The sequence below is a fragment of the Orycteropus afer genome, unplaced genomic scaffold, assembly GCF_000298275.1.
Source record: "Orycteropus afer afer isolate SDZICR_OR568_19922 unplaced genomic scaffold, OryAfe1.0 scaffold00323, whole genome shotgun sequence".
NCBI classification, from domain to species: Eukaryota; Metazoa; Chordata; class Mammalia; order Tubulidentata; family Orycteropodidae; genus Orycteropus; species Orycteropus afer.
The window spans coordinates 3,694,278-3,711,803 of record NW_006921910.1 but is presented as its reverse complement, the minus strand read 5'-3'; the positions used below and the strand labels follow the sequence as shown (position 1 = coordinate 3,711,803).

The following is a 17,526-nucleotide window of genomic DNA, read 5'->3' as shown; positions in this document are numbered from 1 at the left end:
GGGTTTGAACCGCCAGCCATCTGGTTAGCAGGCAAGTGTCTTATCCACTATGCTACCAGAATTTATTTAGGACTTCCAATTTTTTTTCCATTGATTAATAGGTCTATCCTTATACCAGTACCAAGGAGCCGTGGTGGTGCAGTGTGGTTAAGTGCTCAGCTGTTAACCCAAAGGTCAGTGCTTTGAACCCACCACCTGCTCTGTGAGAGAAAGATGTGGCAGTCTGCTTCTGTAAAAATTACAGCCTTGGAAACTCCATAAACCACAACCAAACCCACTGCTAGCAAGTCTATTCCAACTCATAGTGACCTTCATTATGTTTCCAAGACTATAAATCTTTATGGAAGTAGATTGCCTCTTCTTCCTCCTGTAGAGCAGCTGGTAGGTAGTGAGTCTGAACCACCAACTTTCTAGTTAGCAGCCAAATGCCTTACCCACTATGCCACCAGAGGTCCTTTTGGAAACATTGTAAGACAGTTCTGCTCTGTCCTGTAGGTTCACTATGAGTTGGAATTGAGTGAGTGGCAGTGGGTTTGGTTTTCTGGTTTTATTCCAGTACCACACAGTTTTGATTACTGTAGCTGGTGTAGTAAGTTTTGAAATTGGGAAGTGGGAGTCCTCTAACTTTATTCATGTTTTTCAAAATTGTGTCACTATTTTGGGTCCTTTTCATTTCCCTTGAATTTGAAGATCACTTTTGTCAGTTTTTGCACAACAAAAACAAAAAAAGGGATTTTGATAGGGTTTTTGTTGAATTTGTAGATTATTTGGGGAGTATCACTGTCTTAACAATTTGTAAGTCCTCTTTTCCATGAATATGAGATGCCCTCTAATTTGTGTGTGTGTGTGTGTGTGTGTGATTTGGGTGAAAGTTTACAGAACAAATTGACTTCCCATACAGCAGCTTACATACACTTTGTCTCATGACATTGACTGCAATTTCCCACAACGCAACAGCTCCCCTCCCATTTCCTCCCCATAGTTACCTCTTCCCTGTGTCCTTCCCTCCCATGCACTCCTGCCCCCTGAGCTGTCTCCCTGTGCATACATAGCCCTTCTATTCTTCCATGATTGTTCTCTCCAGGGAGTGTATCTGCCTAGCGTAAATGTTCAGGTCATAATGCCTGTCTTTTGTTTGGCTGGAAGCCACAAGTGTAGGTTCAATTCCAGACCTGAAGGGGAACTAGGGGCCATTGTGTCAGTGGTTCCATCAGGCTCTATCAAACCAGCAAACCTGGTCCCTTATTTTTTTAAAATGATTTTGAGTGATGTTCCACATTATTCTCCCACTGTATCCAGGATCTCCTACATAGATCCCCCTCCAAGTGGTTGACGGTAGTAGCTGGGCACAGTCTAGTTTTTCTGGTCTCATAGTCGTATAGGCTGAGGATCACATGGTGTACCAGTCCCTTGGACTAATTGTTTCCATGCGTCTTTGGTTTTCTTCATTTTTCTTTGCTCTGGGTGAGGAAAGACCCATTGTTGCATCTAGATGGCTACTTGCAAGCTTTTAAGATCCCAGTTGCTACTCGCCAAAGTAGGAGGTGGAACAATGTTTTGTGTAGTATGTTATGCCAATTGAGCTTGATGTCCCCTGTGACTATGGTTCCAAGCCCACAGGACCAACTATTTTCTCCCTCTGGGTAGCTGGCCATGGCCAAGAAGTGACTGCAGCCTTGTCCCTTAGCTCTACTATATATCTGGGAATTCTTACAGAGCATACAAATACACTTGTAGAAACATTGTCTGCCCACCCTATACATGGTCATGGGCACACTCCCCCCTGCACAGACATACCTAATAGTTCAGCTTGTCCACCCATCTATCCACCCATAGATCAGTGTTTGCCTTCACTGACACCACAGTACTGTATGTGCAAAAGGGTTCATCTTTGTTGTCTGCACCTCCCATGCACCTCTCCATGTCTTCCTCTTCCTCAGTGCCACCGTCTTAATCACTCACACTTGGTACATTGCCCTTCTCTTCACCCAAATCAATGCTTATCTCTACCTATCTAACAGTGTTCCCTCCCCTTGCCTCCCACCTGTGGTAACCAACAAAGAAAATTTCCTTCCATATGTAAACCTTTTCTTGACTTTTACAATAACAAACTAATACAATGTTTGTCCTTCTATGATTGACTTATTTCACTTAACATAATGTCCTTCAAGTTCATCCACATTATGTGGTGTTTTGCAGATTCCACGTTAACTCTTTATGGTTGCATAGTAGTCCATTGTGTGTATGTACCATAGTTTGGTTATCCATTCTTCTGTTGCTGGGCACCTATGTTGTTTCCATCTTTTTGCTGTTGTAAATAGGGCTGCGATGAACATGGGTGTGCATATATCTGTTCTTGTCCTGGCTCTCACTTCTTTTTTTTTTTTTTTTCTTTTAATTGTGATTTGGGTGATGATTTACAGAGCAAATTCACTTTCCATACAGCAGGTCAGATACACTTTGTCTCATGACATTGACCACAGTTTACCACAGCTAGCTTTCACTTCTTTAGGATATATACCTAGTAATGGAATTGCTAGGTCAAATGGTATTTCTAATTCCAGCTTTTTAAGGAATCATCATACTGCTTTCAACAGTGGTTATATCATTTTACAGTCCCACCACAGTGTATGAGAGTCCCAATCTCTCCACATCCTTGCCAGCATTTGTTATTTTTTGTCTTGTTAAACTTTGCTCATAGTGCTGGGACAAGGTGGTATCTCATTGTTATTTTGATTTGCATAGAAATGCAATTGATTTTTGTATATTGATCTTATATCCTGTAACTTTGCTGAATTTGTTTGTTCATTTTAATAGTTTAATTTGATTCTTTTGTTGGACTCAGGATTTTCTGTATATAAGATCATGTCATCTGCCAAAAGAGTTAGTGTTGCTTCTTCCTTTCCAATCTGGATGCATTTTACTGATTTTTTCTTGCCTAATTTTTCTGGCTAAAACCTCCAGTATAATGTTGAGTAGAGGTGGTGAGAGTAGGTAGCCTTGTGTTGTTCCTGATCAAGTTCATATCTTATACATGGCTTTTAGAGCAGATATTTTGTTTGCTTGATGTAATTTCATGCTGAATAATTTCTCTGTTTTATTATTGTTCTTCATAAAAGTGGAAGAACTTTTCTTCGGGACCATTTGGATTTCATGGAGATGCTCCTTAAGCTGTTAGTTTTTGTCATCCTTTTAACATGTGTAAGCTTTATTTTGGATGCTTCATATTTACTGCCAGTGGAGAAATAAAGATTTATTTTCTCTCTTCAGAATTGAGCAATTATTTGTTTACTATTTAAATCTCTTTTTTCAGCTAGTTTATTGCTTAATAATATTGTAAAATTTAATCATTTAATATATTTGGCTGCTAACCGAAAGATTGGCAGTTCAAAGTCACCATCCTCTCCATGGGAGAAAGATGATGCAGTGTGCATCCATAAAGATTTACAGTCTTGGAAACCCTATGGGGCAATTCTACTCTGTCCTATAGAGTGGCTGGGAGTTGTAATTGACTCAATTGCAGTAGATTTGGTTTGGTTTTGATACAGTTATATATAAGGAGTCCTGGTGGCTTGATGGTTAAGTGCTTGGCTTCTAACGAAAAAATTGGTGGTTTGAGCCGACCTGGTGGCTCTACAGTACACCTGTCGGTCTGCTCCCATGAACATTATAGCCTAGAAAAACTTAATGGGACAGTTCTACTTAGTCACATGGGATTGCTATGAGTCAGAAATGATTCAATGACACCTAACAACAACAACAGTTATTTATGTCCAGTATTAGGTATAATGCTCGCATAATATGCTTTAAAACTATTTTACCTCTAAACTAAAAAAGCCAGACTCACTGCCGTCAAGTCGGATCCGACTCATAGCGATCCCTCCTTGGGTTTCCGAGGCAGTATCACTGCAGAAGTAGATTGCCCAACCTGGTGGGTTTGAACCGCCAGCCTTCTGGTTAGTAGTCAAATGCCTTAGGCACTGTGCTACCAGAACTCCCTGTATTTTCCATAGGATCTAAAAATGTTATATGAATGCTATCGGCTCTCAAAAAGCAATCTTACCTTGTATTAGTATTGCATTGTTTGTTTTCCTTTCTAAAATGCACCAAATATTAGGCTTTTGATAAAAATTTGTTGATTGAATGATAATCAGTTCCCATTGTCCATCTATATGAAAACCTAGATAGATACACTGATAGGTAAACAATTGTTAAAAAAATCATTGCAAAAATCTATTTTAATGTTTGATATGCATTAGTTCTAAAATCAGCTATCCAAATAAAACACTAAGTGATCTTTATAACTTAGAAGGCAATTTATTTTTATCCTGACTATTGCTATCAGTAGCTCTTATTTTTGTAGCATCAGAAATAGTCCTAAATACATTTAGTACACTATCTCATGTAGTGCTCAAGTAGTAATTCAAAGGGTGGGTGGCATTATCCTCATTTTATAGGTAAGAAAACTGAAGCTCAGGGAAGTTAAGTTTCTCACATATTTTGGTTCATCTGATTCCAAACGCAGTACTCTTTTCACCGTGCATTTTAGGGAAGTAAATTTATATTAAATTGGATACCGTTTAAAGCATGTATTACTTTTCTGAATAGAAAATATGTTAAAAATTATGATGAGATTTTCTCCCTCTTTTTTTAAAATCCATTCATGTACTGAATCAGACATTAGTAATTTCAGGCTAATAATAAGATGTTGTTAGGTGCTGTCAAGTCGTCTCCAACTTATAGTGACCTTATGTACAGCAGAACAATACACTGCCCAGTCCTGTGCCAACCTCACAATCCTTGCTATACCTGAGTCCATCGTTGCAGCCACTGTGTCTATCCATCTTGTTGAGGGCCTTCCCCTTCTTCATTGACCCTCCACTTTACCAAGCATATCCTTCTCCAGGGAATGGTTCCTTCTGACAACATGACCAAAGTAGATGAGACGAAGTCTGGCCATCCTCACTTCCAAGGAGCATTCTGGCTGCACTTCCTCCAGGACAGATTTGTTAGTCCTCTTAGCAGACTGTGGTACTCTTAGCATTTTTCTCCAACACCACAACTCAAAAGCATCAGCTCTTTGGTCTTCCTCATTCATTGTCCAGCTCTCATATGCATAAGAGGTGATTGAAAATACTATGGCTTGGGTTAGGTACACCTTAGTCTTCAAGGAAACATCTTTGCTCTTCACACTTGAAAGAGATCTTTTGCAGCAGATTTGCCCAATGCAATACGTCGTCTGATGTCTTGACTGCTGCTTCCACTGGTGTTGATTGTAGAGCCAAATAACATGAAATCCTTGACAACTTCAATCTTTTCTCCATCCACCATGAAGCTGTTTATTGGACCAGTTGTGAGGATCTTCGTTTTGTTTACATTGAGGTATAATCCATACTGCAGACTATAGTCTTCAGTCTTCATCAGTAAGTGCTTCAGGTCATCCTCACCTTCAGCAAGCAAAGTTATGTCATGTGCATTTTGCAGGTTGTTAATGAGTCTTCCTCTAATCCTGATGCCATGTTCTTCTTTATATAATCCAGCTTTTCATATTATTTGCTCAGCATACAAGTTGAATAAGTATGATGAAAGATTGACGCACTCCCTTCCTGATTTTGAACCATGCAGTATCCCCTTACTCTGTTTGAATGACAGCCTCCTGATCTATGTACAGGTTCCTCATGAGTACAATCAAGTGTTCTGGTATTCCCATTATTCTCAATGTTATCCATAATTTGTTGTGATCCACACAATCGAATGCTTTTGCATACCCAATAGAACATAAGTAAACATCTTCCTAGTATTCTTTGCTTTCAGCTAAGATCCACCTGACATCAGCAATGATACCCCTCGTTCCAAGTCCTTTTCTGAATCCAGCTTGCATTTGTGGAAGCTCTCCATCAATATACTGCTGAAACCTTTTTTTTAATTATCTTCAGTAAGATTTTACTTACATGTGATATTAATGATATTGTTTTAGAACTCCCACATTCTGTAGGATCACCTTTCTTTGGAATGGGTACAAATATGGATTTATTTCACTCAGTTGGCCAGGTAGTTGTCTTCTAAATCTCTTGGCATAACCGAGTGAGTGCCTCCAGTATGGCATCCGTTTGTTGAAACATTTCAGTGGGTATTCCATCAATTCCTGGAGCCTTGTTCTTTGGCAATTCCTTTAGTGCAGTTTCAGCTTCTTCCTTTGATACCATTGGTTCTTGATCATATGCCACCTCCTGAAATGGATGAACATTGACTAATTCTTTTTGGTACAGTGACTCTGTTTATTCCTTACATCTTCTTTTGATGCTTCCTGCATCATTCAATATTTTGCCCATAGAATCTTTCAGTATTGGAACTTGAGGCTTAAATTTTTTCTTTAGTTCTTGCAGCTTGAGAAATACTGAGTGTGTTCTTCCCTTTTGGTTTTCTAACTCCAGGTCTTTGCACATTTCGTTACAATAATTGGCTTTGTCTGTTCAAGATGCTCTTTGACATCTTCTGTTCAGCTCTTTTATCTTGTCATTTCTTCCATTTGCTTTAGCTACTCTCAGCTCAAGGGCAAGTTTCAGAGTCTCTTCTGACATCCATTTTGGTCTTTTCTTCCTTCCTCGTCTTTTTAATGATCTCTTGCTTTCTTCATGTTCTTGGTGTCATACCACAGTTCCTTTAGTTTTTGGTCATTGGTGTTCAATGCATCAAATATATTCTTTAAATAGTCTCTAAATTCAGGAGGGATATTATCAAGATCATATTTTGGCTCTTGTGGACTTGTTTTAATTGTCTTCAACTTCAGCCTGAACGTGCATATGAGCAGTTGATGGTCTGTTCCACAGTCAGCCCCTGGTCTTGTTTTGGCCAAAGATATTGAACTTCTCCATTGTCTCTTGCCACAGATGTAGTCAGTCTGATTCCTGTGAACTCCATCTGGTGAAGTCCACGTGTATAGTGATCACTTACGTTGTTGAAAAAAGGTATTTGCAATGAATAAGTCATTGGTCTCACAAAATTCTATCATGGGATCTACAGTGTTATCTCTGTAACCAAGGCCATATTTTCCAACTGCTGGTAGCTCTTCTTTGTTTCCAACTTTTGCATTCCAGTCACCAGTGATAATCAACACATCTTGATTGCACGTGTGGTCAATTTCAGACTGCAGAAATTGGTAGAAATCTTCAATTTCCTCATCTTTGGTTTTGGTGGTTGAGTATAAATTTGAATAATAGTAGTATTAACTGGTCTTCGTATGGATATTATCTTATCACTGACAGCGTTGTACTTCAGGACAGATCTTGAAACAGTCTTTGTGATAACGAATGCCACACCATTCCTTTTCAATTTGTCATTACCACCATATAGATCATATGGTTATCTGATTCAAAATGGCCAAAACCAGTCCATTTCAGCTCACTAATGCCTAGGATATTGATCTTTATGCATTCCATTTCATTTTTTACAACTTCCAATTTTCCTAGATTCATACTTTGTACATTCCATGTTCCAATTATTAACATATGTTTGCATCTGTTTCTATTCATTTTGAGTCGTGACACATCAGCCAGTGGAAGTCCTGAAAATGCCCACATCATTAAGGTCGAATCTACTCTGAGGAGTCAGCTCTTCCCCCAGTCAAATTTTGAGTGCCTTCCAGCATGATGGGCTCATTTTCTGGCACTATATCGGACAGTGTTTCAGAACTGTACAGTTTTCCAGTAATATATCAAACAGTGTTTCAATGCTATTCATAAGGTTTTCACTTGCCAAATATTTGAGAAGTGGATGGCCTCTTCCTTCTTCTGAGTCTGTCTTAGCCAAGAAACCCCACTGAAACCTGTCCACCATGGATAACCCTGCTGGCATTTTGCAACACGGTGGTATAGCCTCCAGTATCACAGTAACACGTAACCTACCACAGCATGACAAACTGACAGAGAAGTTCATCTTAATTGTTCCTAAGCCCTCTGTACCTGCTTACCTCAGGCAACAGCCTTCAAATAGAGCCGCCTACAAGCAAAAAGCAGCCCTCAAGTCCCCGCCTGCCTACCTTGGGCCTTAGACTTAAAATACAGCTGCCCACAAGTGAAAAGCAGGGCCCAAGCCCCAAGCCTGCCTACCTCAGGCCCTGGCCTTAATATAGAGCCACCCCCAAATGAAAAGCAGCCTCTAAGCCCTGGGCCATATAACAAGTAATTTAATCAAAATAAGTTTTCATTTTTAATTGAGAGGAGAAAGACAGAAATTTGAATAATAATGTCAGCATTTTGTCTTTTCCTGTCGGCACTGTAAGTAAGCATTCATTTTGAGAAAGGCAAACTCCTCTTCCTTTTATTCTACTATTTTAAAAGTAGGTGTGTGGGGTTTGGCCATTCATAAGTTTGTAACTTCGTAAGTTTACTTCATCATTCCGTGTTTTTGTTTTATTTATTGTTTTTAAGGATCCAGTTGCTGGTAAATATATTATAGAAAAACAAGACATAATCTACCCAGGCTTACAGCCACCTAGCTCTGGAGCTGAACCCTCCCTGTCTCGACAGCGACGGCAGAAAAAAAGAGAACAGACCGAGCACAGTGGGGGAAAGAGACAGGTCGGTGGAGATCTCTTTGGAATACAGTCATTGTACTGCTGCTTGAGAAATAGACTTTGGGAAGCTTGATTTCTGTTTAGAATGATTAACACTTGCCAGAATGGCACATAAGAAATGCAAGGAACATGTAGAGAGAAGGGTGATGGTGGCAAGATGCTAACTATCAAATATTTCAAATATCAGTGAGTTGGAAACAGAGTAAGGATTTTATCTATCCTAGCAAAAATGGATAGATCATTTTGAGAGTTAAAGGAACAGCTAATGAGGGTAAATCTGACCCCTTCTGTGACATATAAAACAATAGTATCTCATTTATCCTCTGCACAAAATCCTGTTAACACTTCATTTCTTTTTTTAAAAATACATTTTATTGAAATATAATTTATGTACAGTGAAATACACAAAACTAAAGTGACATGGGTCAATGCATTTTTTTTTTTATTTGGCATTGTTCCCTCCCCTCCCCTCCCACCCCTGGCAACCAACAAAGAAAGTTTCCCTCCATATATAAACCTTTCCTTGACCCTCTACAACAATGAACTAATACTATATTTGTTCTTCTGTGATTGACTTATGTCACTCAGCATAATGTCCTCCAAGTTCATCCATATTATGCGGTGTTTTGCAGACTCTACATTATTCTTTAGTGTTGCATAGCATTCCAGTATGTGTATATACCATAGTTTGGTCATCCACTCTTCTGCTGATGGGCACGTAGGTCATTTCCATCTTTTTGCTATTGTAAATAGTGCTGTGATGAACATGAACGTGCATGTATCTGTTCCTATCCTGGCTCTCACCTCTCTAGGATAGATACCTAGTAATAGGGTTGCTGGGTCAAATGGTATCTCCAATTCCAACTTTCTAAGGAATCGCCATATTGCTTTCCACGGTGATTGTGTCACTTCACAGTCACACAAGCAGTGTATGAGAGTCCCAATCTCTCCACATCCCCACCAGCATTTTTCCTTTTCTGTCTCATTGAACCTTGCCATCAGTGCTAGGGTGAGACAGTATATTTCATTGTTGTTTTGATTTACATCTCTCTGATGGCCAATGATTGTGAGTATCTTTTCATGTATTAGCTGACCACCTGAATATCTTCCTTGTTGAAGTGTCTATTCATGCCTTCTGCCCATTTTTCAATTGGATTGTTAATTCCTTTGGTGTTGCAGCGTTGGAGTTTTCCATCAATCTTAGACATAAGTCCCTTGCCAGATATGTAGTTATCAGGAAATATGAATTTGTTGCTGTCATTGTGTCGATTTCTTTGTTCCATATAATTTTCTATGCTGAGCTCATTTTGTTTATGAATCACTTCCTTCACTGCTATTGTTTTAGTATTTGCTGAATATTTATGCTGGTCCTCTTTTTTATTTTGATGTGAAGGTTTATCATTTTTCTTTGAGGTTACCCTGTGATTTATAGTTTTTTTCCCAAGTTTAGAACGGTCTGTTCTGTCTTGTAGTTGTCTTGACTTCCCTACCATCTAGAAGTTCTGTAACAACACAGGTTTTCTTTTCCCTCTTTTTGGTTTGTAGTTGTCCTCCTTTGTTGGTTGGTGTCTCTGGTTCCCTGTTTACAATCTTGGAGGCTTATTTACTTTGGATACTTCCATAGCTGGGTTGCTTTCTGGGTTATACCATCATGTGTGTTAATGGTCAGTTGTTATTGGCTGTTGTTGCTTCTCTGTCCAAAGGGCTCTCTTTAGCATCTCTTGTAAGATTGGTCTGGATTTAACAAATTCCCTTAATTTCTGCTTATCTGGAAATGTCCTAATTTCACCATCATATTTGAGGGACAATTTTGCTGGGTACATAATTCTTGGTTGGAAATTTTTCTCTTTCAGTGTTTTATCCCACTGTCTTCTCGCCTGCATGGTTTCTGTTGAGAAATCCGAGCTTATTCTTAATGATTGTCCCTTGTAGGTAACTTTTCGTTTTTCCCATGCTGCTCTCATGATTCTTTCTTTGTCTTTGGTTTTGGTGAGTTTGATGATGATATGTCTTGGTGTTTTTCTTTTGGGTTCTATCCTGTTTGCTGGACTTCCTGAATGGATATATTCTCATCTTTCATCATATCAGGGAAGTTCTCCTTCAACAAATCTTGGACAATTTTCTCAGTAGTTTCATTTTTCTCTTCCTGTTCTGGAATTCCAATGACACGTAGGTTATTCCTTTTGATGGTATCCCACATGAACCTTAGGCTTTCTTCATTTTGTTTTGATCTTTTTTCTGATTGATCCCTTTCCAAAGAAGTATTCAGGATTTGTCTTCAATCTCATTAATTCTGTCTTCCATTGCATCAGTTCTACTCCTTTGCCCTTGCAATGTGTTACCTATTTCTGGCAATTTAGTATTAATCTTCTGGATTTCTATCTCTAGATTTAGAATCATTTCTAATTTTTCATTTATTTTGTCATTTTGTTCTTATATTTTCTTCCAAAATTCTTCTAGGGTTTTGTCTCTATTTTCCTTGATCTGCTGCCTCTCAATTCGTTCAAGATACCTAAATATAATTCTTTTGAATTATTATCAGGGAATTCCAATGCTGCGTCTTCTTCAGGGATGTGTTTTGGGTCTGTATCCTGGTCCCTTGTTTCTCCTGCTTTATCTTGCTTCTTTGTGTGGACTGTGATCCTCTTTTGTCTCTGAGGCATTGTGATGTTTTTGTGTTTATATTTAATTGGTGATTATATGTTGGGGTGACTTGCCCACAATTTTCATTTTCTTTGTATGTTATCTATACTGGCAGGATACTGTGCTATACTCTTCTATGCACTAGTTGACAGCACTTGTACACTCACCACCTGTCGCTTTGTCAGCCTCTTGTATGTCCATGCCAACCTTGGCAAACAGAGCCTATTCTTAGGTCCCTGGAATCCGAATGAGAATGCTATCACTTTAAAATCCAAAATGGTTGCCACTTGTAAACATTCAAAATGGCTGTGCCCTCAGTCACTTTAAATATCCAAAATGGCTGCCACATGTAAACAATCAAAATGGCTGTGCCCTCCGGGCAGCAGAAAGTCCACAGCCCAGGTTGTCTCCCTCCTTGCTGTTTTCCTTCCTAGTCATAGGCCACCAGAGCAGTTGTCCTTGCAGCCCTTGGTGACCGGGGCTGATCTTTAGGTCAATTCTTAGGTCCCAACACCACTTGGAAATATTCAGGCTGTTGGTCTCGTCAGAGTAGCTGACAGTCTGCAGCTCTGACCGTCTCTGTACTCACTGTTTCGTTTAGGTTTTTCCACTAGTTGGTGCCTAATCCACTTCTGTATAGTTCCTTTCAAAGCTCAGCGTTCCAGGATTATCTTGTATATCTCTGTCAATTGGTCTTTCTGTTCTTTGTTGAAGAGAGTCTGTGTTGCGTGTCTGCCTATTCCTCCATCTTACCAGAAGTCTCAGCACCTCATTGCTTAAAGTAACTTTCACAGGTACCCTGTCCATAAGCTTCTGAGGGGGTCATTCACCTTTGACAGAGGTTCTTTTTAAAAATGCAGTGTTTTAAAGTTTTGAGAGTAAAATACTAATTCATAGAGGACCCTACTGATGGGGGAATTTTGGAGGTGGCGGTTTGTGAAACAGATAGTATAATCTCCTCTTTCTTAAAATTTCTTAAGTTCCAAGAGATTTCTCCTCAACGTTTGCCTTTTCTTCACACTGTTGGAAAAGCGGATGTCACAGCAACTCAAAAGAATGCCGAAAACCAAAGTCAAGCAGATAGTGGGTCTGTCAGCAGTTCGAGGAACAGTGAAGTCTCATCTTCAAAGGTTTGTGGGGGTATATGTTGGACTTTCAAACTTTCTTGTAAAGTGTTTGGTTGTAAAATCCTGTGCTTGTTGTGTTTTATATTAAAACATCTTAGCTCTGCTTCCTGCCAAACACTAGAGGGACCCATTTGGGATTCTCAGCAAAAACTTTGATTGAAATGAACAAATTCTATTCTTCCAGGACAGGTCACTTCCACTAGAATGGTAGTTAACTAAGGAGACCAGGTAGATTCTGAATATGGAAAATGTGGAATTCCCCATTTGCACTCCCAGAAACCACTACTTCCCAGAAATGAGGGCTGTGATCTTTCCTAGCCAGTGGCTATAACTTTGATGTGGACCAGCTTAAAGTGGATGCTCCTTTAAATGTCACTGCAAGGCTTTTTCCTGTGGTGCTAGATGAGCCTTCACATGCTGCAGATGTTCTAAGAATAGTGAGTAGCAATGGAAGTGACTCTCTGACTTTCTTTAAAAGGATCGACCGTTATCAGCAAGAGAGAGGAGGCGACTCAAGCAGTCTCAGGAAGAGGTGTTCCCCTCAGGTAAAATTATTCTCTTCCCTTCACTTGTTAGGAGTTGTGGTTTGTAGATAGACATCTGTGCAGGTTCTGATGGCCAGAAAAACAAACCTGTTGTCTCAAGTCAGTTCCAATTTATAGGACCCTATAAGGACAAGTAGAACTGCCTCATAGAGTTTCCAAAGCTGCAATCTTTATGCAGCAGACTACCTCATCTTTCTTCTGCGGAGTGAGTTTGGACCACCGACCTTTGAGTTAGCAGCCAAGCACTTAAGCACTGTGTCACCAGAGCTCCTTATAGTGAGGTGATACAAATTTCTAGGCATCAGTAATCCACTTGGGAAACCCATTTGGAAGAGTTGTAAAATTTCTCAGTGAAGCCTTTAAAAAAAAAAAAAATCAACAAAGGCTGTTGGATCTGGAACATGTATCACCAGTGAAGGAGGAGACTAAAAAGAGAGATAAACCAAAAAAAAAACAACCAAACTCACTTTCGTTGAGTCGATTCGACTCATAGTAACCCCTCCTTGGGTTTCCGAGGCAGTATCACTACAGAAGTAGGTTGCCCAACCTTCCTCCGAGGAATGGCTAGTGGGTTTGAACCACCAGTCTTCTGGTTAGCAGTCAAATGCCTTAGGCACTACGCCACCAGAGCTCCCCACCACCAGACTGTATTGTTATGTGCCATCAAGTCAGACCTGACTCATAGCAACCCCTCTTTGGGTTTCCAAGGGGGTATCGCTACAGAGGTAGATTGCCCAACCTTTCTTCTGAGGAGTAAGCTAGTGGGTGTGACCCACCAGCCTTCTGGTTAGCAGTTAACTCCTTTGGCACTATGCCACCAGAGCTCCCCACCACAGACCAGATAGAGGGCTTTACATAAAGACAGTGGTTCCTAGTAGATTTCAGACTGGAAACTGAATGTGAGTTTACCTTGTTTCCATACCCAGAGTTTTCTCTCTTCTTAGGAGCAGAGAGGAAGCTAGGGGAATGGTGCCACCCTGGGCTTTCCTATTTCTTTCATCTAATGACAGTACTAGCTATTTCTGTTCACTGAATGCTGAGCATGTCTCAGGCATTATGGCAGACATCTTAAGGGTATTATCTGATTTCATATTTATGTAGCTGTCAAAAGGTAGGCAGTATTATTCCATTTTGTAGCTGAGGAAACTGAGCTTGGGGTTAAATAACTTGCCCAAGGTCACAGAACTGATAGAACCAGAGCTGGGATTTGAACTGAGCTGTCAGACACCAGAGTGATGATGAATATGATGAATATGCTGTCTGTATTACTTCCGGGCTGAATCTCACTGGTGTCTTCCACATCCAGTGCAAAGCCTTCTTCAGTTGAGGCCAACCCACCCACAATCAACCACTGTGGATGATCATTTTTTTCAGGCCCTTCAGTGAGGAGAGCTTCTCTGAGTTCAGTGAGGCCAGGGAAACCTCAGGAGGAAGGCCAGCCCCTCCCTGCCAGACGATTCTCTTCTGACTGCAGTGTTGCTCAGGTATGTCACATACTCCTAAGGGAAAAGGCAGACACATCTACATCTGGCAAGCTTCATGCAGTAAACCTTATAAATTTATTTCTGGACAGGCCTGGCTACAGTTTCACCTTTTGCTCTTGGTAAGGAAAGGAACTGGTAAATAATAATTAAAGGGACTTTGTTTGACCCATTAAAAGGATGAATTTCTCAGACACTCTTAGGAACAGTTGGAAGCCTAGCTAAAAATATTTCTTAAGTAGTTTTTAAAAAAAGAATTCCTAAGGGCCTTCCACTAGGCAGCACTTTCATTATTCTTCCATGTTACCAACAAACCCATCTGCCTGGCCAGACTTTAGTCTCACTTGTTGCTCATTCCTGTTTCACATTTATGTCAAAGTAAAATTACCTTCTCGTTTATGGATGATGTAGGTTCGCCATCTGGTGGCTAAATGGATAATTGCAAAGTTTCCAACCCTTGTTCATGTTTCTGTTGAATAATCCCCTGGGGATAATTATGCAGTTTTCTGAATTTTTGGCCCTAACATGATTTATGGGAGCTCTGGTAGCATAGTGGCTAAGACACTTGCCTGCTAACCAGACGGCTGGCGGTTCAAACCCACCAGCCACTCCTCGGAAGGAAGGTTGGGCAATCCTACTTCCGTAGTGATACTGCCTCGGAAACCCAAGGAGGGGTCGCTATGAGTCGGGGCCGACTCGACGGCACATAACAACAACAACAACAACAACAACAACAACATGATTTATAGAAGCATATTTTTATTTTAACAATATGGACTTTCTTATTTTGAAAGTAATGAAGATTCATTTCTATTATTTTTCATTTTTTTTGTTTTCTGTTATTTAGTTGTTTCACTAATTGAGATTACTATTTCCATCTTCCAAATTTGTAAGTCTTGTGTGTAATCATGTCAGGTAATCCTTTAAAGCAGTTTAATAGAGTCTCATGTTTGAGCAAGCTGAGGTGGCCTTGATTTGGGTGCCATTTGATCTAGTTTAAAATGCCAGTATTCTTAACGGTCATGCTTCTGACGGGGACGTGGAATACCAGAACTAGTTATCCACTCTCTTCTGGAAAGGAAATTTCTTCACCGTTAAGATGCTTGAGGGCCTTATAAAACTTTACCTTGATGTTCCTCAGGCTTCACTTGTGAACTTTATGGGTGAACTGGGTATCATTTGAGTAAAGTAACTTCAATTTTTATATCCAATAGTTTTTCCTGTTACATTGCACCTAGATGCACATTGTGTCTTGACATTGCATCTAAGACTGTTTCACATACTACATTGTATTGTCGTGTGGATTTTTATTTCTGTAAACATTAATAGGAAAAGAAACTGATCCATTATTTGTCTGAGGAGGAGTTTAGTTCTTCTACGAGTTCAACTGATAAGTCAGATGGGGATTCTAGGGAAAGGTAAGTTCTTGTTTTCCTCTCTCCTTTCATCAGGTATTTCTGTTTGAATTAATTCCAAATGTACATTTACAGTAGTATTTAGTCCTGTAGTACTCAATGATAGCATCATAAATGGTTTATGGTACATGCCAGAGCTAAAAAGATCTCTTCTAATGAACACATCTGATTTTCAATCTGAATTCTTAACAGAATTTCTTCTTAAAACTATGGGTTTATTGTTTTCAGCAGATTTGGTAAAATTTTGGCCATTATTTCTTTAAATATATATAATACATATACACACACACACATATACAGGGAGCTCTGGTAGCATAGTGCCTAAGGCATTTGACTGCTAACCAGAAAGCTGGTGGTTCAAACCCATCAACCACTCCTTGGAAGGAAGATGGGGCAATCTACTTCCATAGAGGTACTGCTTCGTAAACCCAAGGAGGGGTCGCTATGAGTTGGGGCCTACTCAACGGCACATAACAACAACAATATATACACATGCACACACGCACATACATGCTCCTTTGGAGATTCCAATTACATGTATTTTAGGCTGTTAAAAGTTGTCCCACAGCTCACTGATACTGTGTTCATTTTTTTAGACTTTTCCTGTTTCATTTTTCATAGATTCTATTGCTAGATCTTCAGGTTCACTAATATTTTCCTCTGCAGTGTCTAATCTGTTAATGTCATCTCCTGTATTTAACGCCTTATACTTTTCATATCTAGAAGTTCAATTTAGGTCTTTTTATATCTTCCGTGCTTCTCCTTAACATGTTCATGCTTTCCCCTACATTGAATCTGTGGAATATATTTCTAATAAGTATTTTTAAGGTCCTCACCTACAGTTCTATCACTTTTATCACTTCTGGATCTGTTTCATTAATTGATTGTTGTCTCTTTACAATGTATGATATTTTCCTGCTTCTTTGTACATCTGATAATTTTTAACTGGATGCCAGACATTGTGACTTTTATCTTATTGGATGTTGGCATTTGTATTCCTTACATATTTTTGAGCTTTGTACTAGGATGTAGTTAAGTGACCTGAAAATAGTTTGATCCTTTTCAAGGCTTGCTTTTAAGCTTTGTGGTAGGACCAGAACAGACTTTTTAGGGCTAATTTTGTCTCCCTACTAAGCAATACCTTTTTAAATTCCCTTCTTGATGCACCGTGTATTACGAGTTTTTCCACCATGACTGATGGGAACTCAGATTATTCCTGACCCTACATGAGCACAGAGGTTTTTCTACCTGCTGCTTTTTGGTGGTTCTTTTCGTTAACTAAGGTAGTTTGTTTATATGCCAGTTTTTATCAGTACTCAGCTGAAGACTCAAGGGGTACCTCTGTAGATTTCTAGGGCTCTCTCCTTGTGCAGCTTTCTCCTCTGATCCTCTCTACTGGGAATTCTTGGCTTTCCTGAATTTGCAGCTCTATCTCTTCAACTAAGGAAGGCTGCCAGGTCCAGTTTGGTTTCTTCTTCCTTACTCTGTGTCCTAGAAACTCCCTTAATGCAGTAAGCTGGGACAATCATAGGGTTCATTTCATTTATTTCCCATTACTCAGATCACTATACTGCATTGCCTATTGTTTAACATTTGAAAATCAGTTTTGTTTGTATTTTGTCTTGTTGTCATTGTTTCATGGGAGGGTACATCCAGTTCCTGTTCTTCCATCATGACTGGAAGCAGAAACTATCCTATAAATTTATTTTTTATATTGAAAAAGATATTTTTTTTTTTTTT

The 17,526-nt window shown here is 39.5% G+C and overlaps 1 protein-coding gene across 1 annotated transcript in view; it reads left to right on the top strand.

The window, feature by feature from the left end:
* The window catches only part of NEK4 (NIMA related kinase 4), a 67,606-nt gene that overhangs the window by 23,471 nt on the left and 26,609 nt on the right, over window positions 1-17,526 (top strand). The window contains exons 8-12 of the mRNA XM_042782445.1: window positions 8,430-8,579; window positions 12,199-12,348; window positions 12,824-12,890; window positions 14,265-14,374; window positions 15,701-15,789. Of these exons, the coding sequence (XP_042638379.1) occupies window positions 8,430-8,579; window positions 12,199-12,348; window positions 12,824-12,890; window positions 14,265-14,374; window positions 15,701-15,789 (566 nt within the window). The remainder of the gene's footprint in view (window positions 1-8,429; window positions 8,580-12,198; window positions 12,349-12,823; window positions 12,891-14,264; window positions 14,375-15,700; window positions 15,790-17,526) is intronic.